The sequence below is a fragment of the Chiloscyllium plagiosum genome, unplaced genomic scaffold (genome assembly GCF_037043375.1).
Source record: "Chiloscyllium plagiosum isolate Xiang-an unplaced genomic scaffold, Cpla_swu_hap1 HiC_scaffold_2, whole genome shotgun sequence".
Classification (NCBI taxonomy): domain Eukaryota; kingdom Metazoa; phylum Chordata; class Chondrichthyes; order Orectolobiformes; family Hemiscylliidae; genus Chiloscyllium; species Chiloscyllium plagiosum.
Genome location: NW_028270140.1, coordinates 73,940,266 through 73,953,456, shown reverse-complemented (window position 1 = coordinate 73,953,456; position 13,191 = coordinate 73,940,266). Strand labels below are relative to the sequence as shown.

Sequence of the window (13,191 nt, the reverse complement as noted above, 5' to 3'; positions counted from 1 at the left end):
TTACTCTATTTTAGCTAAGAGTAACAAGGGGTATCAAATACAAAAAAATTAAAACAACTTTCACTTAATAATAACTAATATTACTTATGAAAGCAAATCAAAAAATTTTAGCTACAGGAAGATGCAATTACGCTTTCATCACATTAGGTATGTCATCTAGTCTGAAGATTTCTTTTTAAAATATGGCTACAAAATATGGCTTGTGATTTTTCAAGCGACCAAGACATTGGTATTATGGCCGGTTATACAATGCAACTACCAACAATGCCTGACAATTAAAGCTGGTACATGCACATCAAGACTAGTGTAAGAGGTAATTTCGGTTTAAACTTTAAGATGTGCCTGGACCACAGACTGATCTATAATAAAAGACAAAACCTTTGTTTCTTTTCTAACAACCATTTTATATACTCAAAAGTAGAGTAGTTTAAATTGTGCAGAATGCTGACAATTTGTGAGCTATAGTAAAAGCGAGCAGGCTCTTGATTAATGAAGCCATTCACACAGCAGAGAAGGATGAGTCCTTCGCTGATAAGACTCCAGGATGGGAGTACGACTTGAGACATCTGTTTCAAGATTAAAGCTTTTGACTGATAAGACTACAGGGTGAGAAAAACAACAAACTTTGGAGACTCTGGAGCCTTTTGTTGCAGACTTTGTGATAAAAATAATGATGTTTTTAAGAATGTGAACCTCATGGCTTGTTGGAGCCAAGGAGAGGAGGGACTTGTCCTATAAATAATGGAGACTTTGTAAGCCTCAGCGCGCCTTTTCTTTAAGGGTGCCCGACTCTGCAGACTTGACTTGTTAATAAAACTTTGTTTTCCTGAATTTGTCTAGAGCGATTATTGAGAAGCGATTTTCGTTTCTAACAACTTGGGGGCTCGTCATCCGGGATCAACACTCCGGCCGCAAGGGGAGTTGAGGAAGGATATCGGAGAAGGTGCACCCTGCTGAGTTCAGCAGTCCCTGATTCCTTGCTTGTCGCCCCGCGCGGCTTGAGCGAGTGATATCCGGGAGGCTCAGGAAAACAAAGGAGGGGTGTACCCGAGGCAGTGGGGACGGTTAACGATCGAGTAATTTCGGTGCACCGAACCCAGGTAAGACAAAACTTGCGGGGACCGTGTTTCCGGAGGACTGGGTACCTACGGGGTGCCTGTGGATTTTTTTTTCTACAGAGACGTGGGACTCAGGAATCTGGAGACCGGGGCTCGCCTGTGAGGGATTTTGCAGAGACCGTGTTTGAGGAGGAACGTGTACCTACGGGGTGCCTGTGATTTGTGTCACAGAGACGTAGGACACAGGAATCCAAAGACCGGGGGTGCCTGCAAAGGAACCTGGGCGATCACGGGACTGAAGGTCCGGGAATTGGCTACATTGTGATAGATTATCACGGGAAAAATACGAACTCCTCGGAAATGGGAAATAAGGGATCCAAGGTGATTAAGGGAAAGGTAGGCTTAAACAGGGACAATGACACATACCCCGGGGTACCTGACGATAGTCCGTTAGGGAGAATGCTAAATAATTGGGATCAGGCTGGAAGAAAGGGAAAATCTAAAAGGAAGATGGTAAAATACTGTCAAAAGTGGTCCCAGAAACCTATTCAGGGCGACTCAGTGTGGTGGCCTAGATTCGGTACTGACGAAGACTGGGTCCGGCAAGCCCTCATTTTATATGTCAATTCAAAACCTGATGTTAATCTGGAAGAAAGTGATTATGCCCTTTGTTGGCTGCCGGTTACGATATCTTGTCAAATGCAGGTAACTAATAAAGACTCGAAAGGGCAGAAAGAATGGGACCCTTTAGATCACTTACCGCCGCCCTACGTGACCCCGTCTGCCCCACAGAATGTTCCTTCGGGTGACGACGATTCAGGGGAAGGGGAAGAAGATGGGGAGGAATCACAAACTACCTCAGGGGTACAGACCAGATCTCAAGCTGAAAAGGGTCACAGACAAAACCCTGTCTCGATTGCAAGAATGAATCCACTCCGGGAAGTGCCCATGGGGGGCGAGGAAGGAAGGACGGGATATGTGAACGTTCCCTTGACGAGTACTGAAGTACGGAATTTCAGGAGGGAGATGAAGGGTCTACTAGAGGACCCCATGGGACTTGCTGAACAATTGGATCAGTTCCTGGGTCCGAATACTTACACGTGGGAAGAGATGTGTTCCATCATGAAAACATTGTTCTCTAGCCAGGAGCGTCAGATGATACGACAAGCTGCGCTCTTGGTCTGGGAGAGAGAGGGGGGAGAAGGAGGGGAGCAGAAGTTTCCCCTCACCGACCCCGAGTGGGATAAGAACACGGAGGGAAGACGGCGCAACATGAGAGACATGCGGGAATATTGGATAAAAGGAATAAGACACGCAGCCCCAAAGGGGCACAATTTTACCAAGGCCTTTGGTAATCATCAAAACCCGGAGGAAACCCCTACGGACTTCCTAGACAGGATTAGGAAGAATGTGCAGCAGTTTGCTGGGGTGGACCCTGAGACGGACGTGGGGCAACAACTCATACGGGTAGAGTTTGTATCAAAGGCCTGGCCGGACATACGAAAGAAGTTAGAGAAAATGGATGATTGGGATAGTAAATCTTTAAGTGAATTACTACGAGAGGCGCAAAAGGTGTTTGTGAGAAGGGACGATGAGAAGCAAAGGAAGGCGACAAAGATAATGATGCAAACGGTGCAACAAATGACAGCTGGAAGAAAGGAAAAGGGAGAGCCGTGGCAGAAACAGGAAAGGGGAGAGTCGTGGCAAGAGCAGAGGAAAAGAGAACCATGGCCGGAACAAAGGAAGAGTGGAGGAACGCGAGACCGCGACAGGGAAACGAAGAGGACACTCAGATGTTACTATTGTAATGAAGAGGGACATTTTAAACGGGAGTGCTCCCGCTACAAGCGGGAGGTGAGGTCGTACGCCCTGATGGAGGAAGATTAGGGAGGTCGGGGGTTCCTACCCTTGGGGCAAAAGGACTATCGACAGGAACCCCTGGTAAACTTGAAAGTAGGGCCCCAAGGATCGGAGATCACATTTATGGTGGACTCGGGAGCCGAAAGATCAAGTATAATCCAAATACCCCCCGGCACCCGAGCAGGAGGAAAAGTTAAGGGGGTATCTGGAATTGGAGGACAGAAATTACAAGTCCCAGTGGTAGAGGACGTGGAAATTGGATATGAAAACAGAACTACTAAACGAGACCTCCTTCTACTGCCATCGGCGGGATTTAATTTGTTAGGAAGAGACTTGCAGGTCAAACTAGGGATCGGAACGGTACCAAGTAACGGGGAAATGGTGGTAAGGTTGTTCGCCCTCACCGAAGATGATGATCAACAAATAGACCCGGAAGTTTGGTACCGAGAGGGGAACAGAGGGGGTCTAAACATCAAACCTCTCCAAATCACCATGTTACCAGGAAGAGGCCCGGTAAGAAGGAAACAATACCCGATTGCTATGGAAGGACGGGAGGGGTTACAACCTGTGATAGAAAGATTAATCACAGATGGACTACTGGAGGAATGCATGTCCCCTTTCAATACTCCAATACTCCCTGTGAGGAAGCCGGACGGGACATATAGGCTGGTGCAAGACCTGCGGGGGTTGAATGAAGTAGTCCAGGCTAGATACCCGGTGGTACCTAATCCCTACACGTTAATGAGTAAAATTCCCCCCGAACATGAATGGTTCAGCGTAATAGATCTGAAGGATGCTTTTTGGAGTTGCCCCCTTGACGAAGAAAGTCGGAACCTTTTTGCCTTTGAATGGGAGAATCCCTTCACAGGACGAAAGCGACAGTTAAGATGGACGGTCTTGCCGCAGGGATTCACGGAGTCACCCAATTTGTTTGGACAAATACTGGAGCAGATCTTAGAAGGATTTCAGTGTAACGCGGAGAATCAATTGCTCCAATATGTCGATGATCTCTTACTCTCAGGACCAAGAGAAGAGGAGGTACGAGCAGACACCGTTGCCCTGTTGAACTTCCTGGGGAAACAGGGTCTACGCGTCTCCAGGACAAAACTCCAGTTTGTGGAGCGAGAAGTAAGATATCTGGGCCATCAAGTCAGTAAGGGGCACCGCCGTATCACGCCAGAACGAATATCAGGAATTACGGGTATGCCAATACCCAGGACGAAGAAAGAAGTCAGACAATTCCTGGGACTAGTAGGGTATTGCCGGATATGGATGGAAAGTTACACCACTTTAGTAAAATTTTTGTACGACAAACTGGGACAAGAAGGACAAAAGGTGGACTGGTCAGATGAGGAGGAGCAGCGATTTAATATTATTAAAAATAAACTGATTCGAGCTCCGGTATTGGCTTTACCCACCCTGAAGGAACCGTTCCAGTTATATGTTAATAGCGCCGGCGGAATTGCCCAGGGTGTGCTCACTCAGCTGCGGGCAGGGAAACGTCAGCCGGTTGCATTTTTGTCAAAAATGTTAGACCCTGTGTCACGTGGATGGCCGACCTGTATACAGGCAGTGGCAGCTACGGCAATGTTAGTAGAAGAGGCCCGAAAACTTACCTTTGGAGGAAGGATCACAGTATACTCCCCACATTCGGTTAGTGCCATACTGGCTCAGAAGGCTCACCGCTGGTTAACAGACTCTCGCATCCTAAAGTATGAGACGATTTTGATGACCGGGAACGATCTCAATTTTGCAAAAGATCTCAGTTGCAACCCAGCCCAGTTTCTGTACGGACGTCCTGCAGACGGGGAACAGGAGCATGATTGTGTGGAATTTGTGGACTTGCAGACCAAAAGCCGAGAGGACCTGCAAGAAGCCCCGCTGGGTGAGGGACAGGAACTGTATATCGACGGGTCCTCCCGGTGCATCAGTGGAGTACGATACAGTGGCTATGCTGTTATAGATGGTGCAACGAAACGGACGATTGAGTCTGGACGACTGCCCGGGAAGTGGTCAGCCCAATCCTGTGAGTTGTACGCCCTCCAGAGGGCCCTGAAGCTGTTGGAAGGGAAAGTGGGGACCATATATACTGACTCAAAGTATGCATACGGAGTCGTTCATACTGGAAAGAGCGAGGATTGATAACTTCCCGGGGAAAGGAATTAGCTCACGAACAAATGATCAGCCTAACGTTGGAAGCCCTGGCATTACCTACGGAACTTGCAGTAGTCCATGTACCCGGTCACCAGAAGGGGTCGACACCGGAAGCGGTGGGAAACCGGCTGGCAGACGAGGAAGCCAAGCGGGCAGCGGTCGAAAAATCCGTCCAATTGTTAACGTTAATACCGTTGAGGGAGGGCCTCGCTAAACAACCCGTCTTCACCCAGGGGGAGATTGATAAAATGGATCAATTGGGTGCCCGGCTAGATACTAACGGGAAGTGGACGGTTCCTGATGGGAGACAAGTACTGAACAAACAGATCACCCGGGGTATTCTGCACCGATTACACCATCAGACCCACTGGGGGGTGCAAGCCATGTGTGACACAATCCTGAGAGACTATGTATGCAGGGGGATATACACATTAGCCCAACAAGAGGTAGTCGGATGCCCCACTTGCCGGCGTATTAATCAGAAAACCATGCGTTCTATGCCAGCTGGTGGTCAGCCCCTAGCGATTAGGCCATTTCAGAGGATCCAAGTTGACTTTACAGAATTACCCCCAGTACAGAGATGGAAATATCTGCTAGTAATAGTAGACCATTTCACTCACTGGGTAGAGGCTTTCCCAACTGCCAAAGACGATGCACCAACCGTGGCCCGACTGTTGTTAGAGAACATAATCCCGAGATATGGCATAATGGAATCTATTGACTCCGATTGCGGGACGCATTTTATTTCTAAGCTACACCATTTGATCTGTAATGCCCTGGGCATCCAATGGAAATTCCACACACCCTGGCATCCTCAGAGTTCGGGTCGAGTTGAGAGAATGAATGGCACGCTCAAGACCCAATTGACTAAGCTGATGTTAGAAACTAAGTTACCCTGGCCAAAGTGCCTGCCCATTGCCCTAATGAGGATACGTACGGCACCTCGCCGAGATGTCGGGGTTTCCCCCTATGAAATGCTCTTCGGATTACCGTATTGGAGTAAGGTTGATGGATGTCCCACTCTACAAGGGGGGGATGTATTTATCCGAACCTATTTACTGGCCTTATCCCGTTCTTTTGCAGAACTCCGAAGGAAAGGTCTCCTGGCTCAGACTCCGCCGCTCGACTTCCTCCTGCATAAGGTGGAGCCCGGAGATTGGATACTTGTTAAGACCTGGAAGGCCGAAAAGCTCCAGCCGCGGTGGGAAGGACCGTTCCTGGTTCTGTTAACAACTGAGGCAGCTGTTCGAACGAAAGAAAAAGGGTGGGTCCACGCATCAAGGATAAAGGGGCCCGTTCCGCCTGAAGAAGAAAGCACCTGGACATGCGAACAAGGGGACAAGCCGTTGTCGGTAAAACTGAAAAGACAGCAATAATGAACTCTACTTGGACTGTATTGGTGGGGATATTGATCAGTTTACTCCTGTATGTGGGGGAGGGTGAGGGGAGATGTGAGAAATGTCGAACTACAGTAAGACTTGGGATTCGAATCTATTCGGGATCATTTGTGTCCCATTCCTATGTGGACGATAGGTGTTACGATGTGAGTGCACGCCATGAATGTTGGGAGGATGGGAGACCCTATTATCAGGTATATAATAAAGGATACGGTGGCAAAATCCATGGATGCCCTATAAATGACCGCTGGGTGTGTATTAGCAAAACTGGGAGGCGGGACCTATCCTCCGTGTTGCTCAGGGAGCAGGTTGACAGAGTCAAGGAGACCAAGATACAGATCCCTGATCGGGGGTTGGGGAAAGAGCAAGACCGACAGGGAACGGTCGTGCTCCCTAAAGTGCCATCTGTATACGAAGAGGTAGAAGGACAGATTAAACTCCCTGATGTTACACAAAACCTGTTTATTGATCTCACCTCTAGAATAGCCACTGTTTTAAATGTTAGCAATTGCTGGGTCTGTGGGGGGCCGCATATGTCGGAACAATGGCCGTGGACTGGTCAAAGCTTAGACATAGGGGAATTGCTGCAAACCACTTGGACTCGTGACAACGACAGAAAAAGCCAGGGGTGGAGACTGACAAACAGCCCTGAGGGCCAGTTCTGTATTGAAGGCAAGGGGACCGTGAAGGTAGGGATTAGCCCCTGTCAGAATATATTGGATGCAACCACGCGAGTATGGTGGCCTGAGAATATTGCTTGGTACATTGCAAACCGAGATCATCAAAATTGCATTCGGTTACGTTCTGATTCCTCCTCTTACGAGCTCAGTGCTGACCCTTCCGATGGCATGAAAAGAGTGTGGAGCGGTGGTTGTCAGGGGAATCAATGCTGGAATAATCCTGTCCAGACTCTGCCACGGGGTCAACAATCCGAATACTGGAATTGCAGTGGTCCTGGTCCTTGTGAGGGCGTCCCTGGGGTAAAGGAGTTGTGGGATGACGTTGTGAGGCAGGGAGGGCCTGCTCCAGATGGCCTATTTTGGATATGCGGTAATCAGGCATACTCCAAACTGCCCATGGGATGGGCTGGGGTATGCTTCCTGGGTCTAATACGACCTGCGTTCTACCTATTACCCCGGGAGGAAGGCGATGATTTGGGAGTTAAACTCTTTGACTCCCTGCGTAGGTCGCCAAGGGATATCCAAGTCGGTGATTGGGGGGATGAGTGGCCACCGGCCCGGATTATTGAATACTATGGGCCGGCTACTTGGGCACAGGACGGATCATGGGGATATCGTACTCCTATCTATATGCTAAATCGAATTATCAGGCTCCAAGCAGTCGTAGAGGTCATTACTAACCGGACTGCCCTGGCCCTAGAGCTGTTGGCTCAGCAGCAGGATCAGATGAGGGCTGCTATATATCAAAACCGACTTGCCTTGGATTATCTGTTGGCCTCGGAGGGGGGTGTGTGCGGGAAATTTAACCTGACAAACTGCTGTCTAGAAATTGACGATAATGGTAAAGCGGTTTTGAAAATTTCCGATGAAATTCGGAGATTGGCCCATGTGCCAGTACAATCTTGGCGTCCTCTTAGTGGCATCGGATGGTGGGATGGTCTCCTAGGTGGTAGCTGGTGGCGCACGGCGTTGCTGGTGGTTGGGGGCGGCATGATTCTTCTTCTCGTATTACCCTGCCTAACTCCCTGTATTCAGTTTTTAATTCAGAAAAATATTTCCCGACTCCAGGCAGTGGTGGTTCCACAACATGGGACACGGGAACTTAAAGTGATGTTGCTGCGAAAGACCAAGGATTTCCCGGGCCCTTGAGGGAAGGGGGGGGGCTTATCTTGGTCAGGCACATCTTAAAGAAAGAAAAGGGTGGAATTGTAAGAGGTAATTTCGGTTTAAACTTTAAGATGTGCCTGGACCACAGACTGATCTATAATAAAAGACAAAACCTTTGTTTCTTTTCTAACAACCATTTTATATACTCAAAAGTAGAGTAGTTTAAATTGTGCAGAATGCTGACAATTTGTGAGCTATAGTAAAAGCAAGCAGGCTCTTGATTAATGAAGCCATTCACACAGCAGAGAAGGATGAGTCCTTCGCTGATAAGACTCCAGGATGGGAGTACGACTTGAGACATCTGTTTCAAGATTAAAGCTTTTGACTGATAAGACTACAGGGTGAGAAAAACAACAAACTTTGGAGACTCTGGAGCCTTTTGTTGCAGACTTTGTGATAAAAATAATGATGTTTTTAAGAATGTGAACCTCATGGCTTGTTGGAGCCAAGGAGAGGAGGGACTTGTCCTATAAATAAATGGAGACTTTGTAAGCCTCAGCGCGCCTTTTCTTTAAGGGTGCCCGACTCTGCAGACTTGACTTGTTAATAAAACTTTGTTTTCCTGAATTTGTCTAGAGCGATTATTGAGAAGCGATTTTCGTTTCTAACACTAGGAAAAGTGACACACTTCTGAACAAGCACAATCATTCCAATTTTTTTTTACACTGAACAGTTAATCAAGTGCAAAAGCAACAAAATCTTCAGTGCAAACAGTTAATTTTACTTTAAACCAAAAACAAATCAACAAACAATAAATAAATACTAAAGCTGTCAGTTTTATTAATATGACATCAGTTTCTGAACAAAATTAGAGCGTTGCTCAATTCTGGGGAATCATTTCGACTTTCATGATCGAAGCTTCAAAAAAAGAAAGTTCATTTCACGTACTATATACAAAACAGTATGCTAACCCAATATTCATCAGGACATCTACATGGGTTAATTTTAAATGTGATTTAACTTTGCAGTTAAATCTTTGGGATAGTGTATCAAGAACCACAAAGTGTGAAATCAGTGACTTTTTCAAACAATTAAATGTTATGGTGGTAAAATTGTTATACTAGACAGATTAGCAATTTTTGAAGCAAATGCCTTTCGCATATTGGATTTTACACACTCAATTTTCCAGCAGGTAAAAGCATCTCTTATTTTGCCCTCCAGTGTTGATTGGATCTGCTGTGTACAGGATTCTTGTAACAGGAAATTCCTCTTTACAACTTATCATTACATCTCAAAAGCCAGATGTCTACACTCTGCTCTTCAATCAAATGGGTGGTTTCTTTCTCTTCCTGTTGGTATTTATAGAACTACACAAGCAGACAGTGTAACAGAATTGGACCATAAATGACCTTCAGCTGATCAATCCCTTTGCTTGAGTTCCTCTTTCCTCACCAATTAGAGCAAAACTACGGTTAGAAATTCAAAGCATTCAACTCTGCTACAAACAGATTGGTACCACATTTCACATGTTGCTTTCATTCAGAAATGCATTACAATTATCTTGTCATATGTAGTAACAATTCCACCTCAATTCTGTGTAACATATTAATGCTAAAGCTCAGATATTTAAAACTTTGTCCAATCCTTAAAGTACTTGTTCAACATAGATAACAGCAGTACACTCATTGCTTCATCTATCATCTTTGTTTCCTCTTGAAACATTACGTTGACTCATCGTTAGAGTTGTTTTTTTTTCAAATGTAAACAGTGGGAGTCTAACATCCAAAGCCCAACGTATACATTCAACTTACTTAATCCAGTTTACATCTTGGGAATTTTCGTCAAGAGGAGCACCATTCACAAGAGTACAGTCCACACCAGATAACTCAGTTATGCTTTGCTTCGAAATACAATTTCCAAACTAGCAATTGCATTAACATGCCACAAACAATCCCATTCACTTTATTCTTTGACAATTTTGCTGATAACACAAAGTAAGTAGGAAAGTAAGTTTTGAAGAGAACATTATAACATTGCAAAAAGATAAGTGGGCAATGATCTTGCCAATAGAATATAATGTAGAAAATTTGAAATTATTCATTTTTTGGCAGCAAAATTTTAAAAAGCAGCATTTTATCTAAAGGGCAAGAGAAATTGTAGAGCTTCAAGATGCAGCTGTATAGTCATCCAAGTGCTCTGTGCTCGAGTGTATGAATCACAAAAGGTGACTGTGTTGGTACAGCAAATAACAATGCAGGTTAATAGAATGTTATAAAATGTATTGAGAGTATGGAACACAAATGTAGACAGGTAACACTTCATTTATACAACACATTGCTGAGACCAAATCTGGAATACTAGGTACAGTATTGGTCACTCTATTTAACAAAATGACAAAGCACTGGAAGCAGCTCAGAGAAGTTTTACCATGCTCATACCTAAAATGGACAGGTAGTCTTAAGAAGAAAGGTTGGACAGACTAGGCTTGGACTGAGAGTTTAGAAGAGCAAAAATCGACTTGACTGAAACAGAATAGATTCTGAAGGGTTTTGACAGGTTAAGATGTGAAGACTTACCCACTTCTGGGAAAATCTAAAAGTCATTTAAAAATCATGGTTGGCCATTTAAAACAGATATAACGTGAAATTTCTCCTCTTAGAAAGAACATTTCATCTCAGCTATATGCTACATATGCAGCCAGCCCAAGGTTCCAACTTCCAGTTCTGCAGAACTGCTGCACATGGAATGCTGAGACCCGCACAGCCAGAAAGAAATTAGGGAGAATGCTGTTCAGAAGGTTGAATGTCTTTGGAACACACTTTCTGAAAAGGTGATGGAAAGAGAGTCCTTGAATACTTTTACGGTAGAGGTGGATGCATTCTCGTAAGAAAGAGGGTTCAACATTATCAGGGCTAGGTGGGAATGTAGATTTGGGGTCACAATCGGATCAGCTATGGTCTTATTAAATGGCAGGACAGGCTCGAGGGGACCAATAGCGAACTCCAGTAAATTTGTCAGTGCGTTTACAGACATTCTTCTACCCGTCAGAGAAATCCACAACAGTTTGATCCAGGAATGCTTCAGATGATCTGAGCATGAATCATGATACTTCAATAATGAAACCATTCCACCCCAATCCAAGTCATTCCCACGTCAATATTCCCACCATGATTGATAGATATTTATTGTCACGTGTACTGAAGTACAGTAAAAAAAAACTGTGTACATGAGCAGTACAAGCAGAACATAGTAAGCAAAGATATACAAATCAAAAAGACTTAGAGGCACACGGGTTACATTGCACAGGGTGCGTACTAGGCATGATCAACGTTAGCAAGATCAGCATTATTTTAATTTAAAGAGTCCATTCATCAGTCTAATATCAGCTAGGAAGCTGTTCCAGAAGAAGTTGTAGAAGATCATTACCAGGGTGTAACAGGTCTTTGATGATGTTGGCAGCCTTTCTGTGGCAAAGACTCGTGTAAATGGAGCCCATGAATGCAAGGTTGGCTTATGTCGTGGTCTGGGCTGTGCACATCACCTCCTGTGGTTTCTTGCAGTCCTGGGCAGAGCAGTTGCCGTACCAAGCCGCTATGCACCCAGACAGTATACTTTCAATGGTCATCTCAGTCAAACTTCACCTATCTTCAACTCTGATCCAACCTTTCCCAAGGCTGACAATCATTTTTTAAGCAAAAGACAATGATGGAGATAGCTGGATAATGGAAGCTTGAAATGAAGATTATAGTTTAACAACATCTTCAATTATATGAAGACAGTATTGTTGTTAAAACAAGTGCTCGCCTGAATCAACTAAATAATCTTGCTTCTCCTGGTCCTATTACTGTTAACACAGTATTATCGTTGTGACTTCAGCAGAGCAATAGACTAGCTGCCATACATTCAGGGGAACATGAAGGCTCCGTTAAAGATTGCAAAATTTGCTCCAGCAGAGGGGCAGAGTTGGACATTGGGGGAGCCAGGCGGCACATGGCGTGAACCAGAAGGGGGTAGCAAGGAAGATGAGAAGTTGGAATACCTCGAGTAGATGCCATTCCTTCACCATGCTTCTTGTAACCTACTACCCATTCTCTACTGGCCACAAGGAGGAGAATATTCTTTTGCACTTAGTTGATTAAGGATGAGGCCACAGCAGTAAGTATTGTCTACATGGACTTTAGATTAGATTAGATTAGATTACATTACATTACAGTGTGGAAACAGGCCCTTCGGCCCAACAAGTCCACACCAACCCACCGAAGCGCAACCCACACATACCCCTAACCTAACACTATGGGCAATTTAGTATGGCCAATTCACCTGACCTGCACATCTTTGGACTGTGGGAGGAAACCGGAGCACCCGGAGGAAACCCACGCAGACACGGGGAGAACGTGCAAACTCCACACAGTCAGTCGCCCGAGGCGGGAATTGAACCCCGGACTCTGGCGCTGTGAGGCAGCAGTGCTAACCACTGGGCCACCGTGCCGCCCACGGTGGCCTTTGTCATGATTAGCAAAGTTAGATCACATGGGATGCAGGCAGAGCTTGCCAACTGGATACAGAATTGACTTGATGATAGGAGACAGAGAGTAGTAGTGGAGAGATGTGTTTCAGACTAGAGGCCTGTGACCAGAAGTATTCTGCCAAGATCAGTACTGGGTCACTGTTTGTCATAGTTTAGTAAGTTTGTGGATGACACCAAACTTGGTGGTATTGTGGGCAGTGAGGAAGGTTATCTAAGATTACAAAAGGATGTTCATCAGGTTGTTGGTTTGCTCACTAACCGTTGTTCCCGAATACGTGGTATTGGTATATCTCCTTGGCTTCTCTCAGTTCCGAGGTGCTGCAGTGCGTTGTGGCTCTGTTTGTGGGTGTTGGGATGGTTGCTTCTGTCATTAAGTATCTGGTCAGCGTGTGAGGCTTTCCTGTACA

General features: G+C 45.5%; 2 protein-coding genes across 3 annotated transcripts in view; one reads left to right on the top strand and one right to left on the bottom strand.

The window, feature by feature from the left end:
- Window positions 1–13,191, bottom strand: part of LOC122561122 (guanine nucleotide-binding protein subunit alpha-14) — a 176,350-nt gene that overhangs the window by 65,071 nt on the left and 98,088 nt on the right. The window lies entirely within an intron of this gene.
- LOC148151918 (endogenous retrovirus group 3 member 1 Env polyprotein-like) lies at window positions 299–8,783 on the top strand. 2 transcript variants are annotated; one of them, XM_087997784.1, is made up of 2 exons: window positions 299–1,100; window positions 6,156–8,783. In XM_087997784.1, the coding sequence occupies exon 2, from the start codon at window positions 6,397–6,399 to the stop codon at window positions 8,296–8,298; it is 1,902 nt and encodes a 633-aa protein (XP_087853910.1). In that variant the 5' UTR covers window positions 299–1,100; window positions 6,156–6,396; the 3' UTR covers window positions 8,299–8,783. The 2 variants fall into 2 exon arrangements, with proteins under 2 accessions (XP_087853910.1, XP_087853914.1); XM_087997788.1 differs by lacking the exon at window positions 299–1,100 and having other exon boundaries at window positions 6,010–6,424; window positions 7,294–8,783.

Coding starts and splice junctions, on each gene's coding strand:
- LOC148151918 (XM_087997784.1), top strand. CDS start 6,397: ATGCGAACAAGGGGACAAGCCGTTGTCGGTAAAACTGAAAAGACAGCA.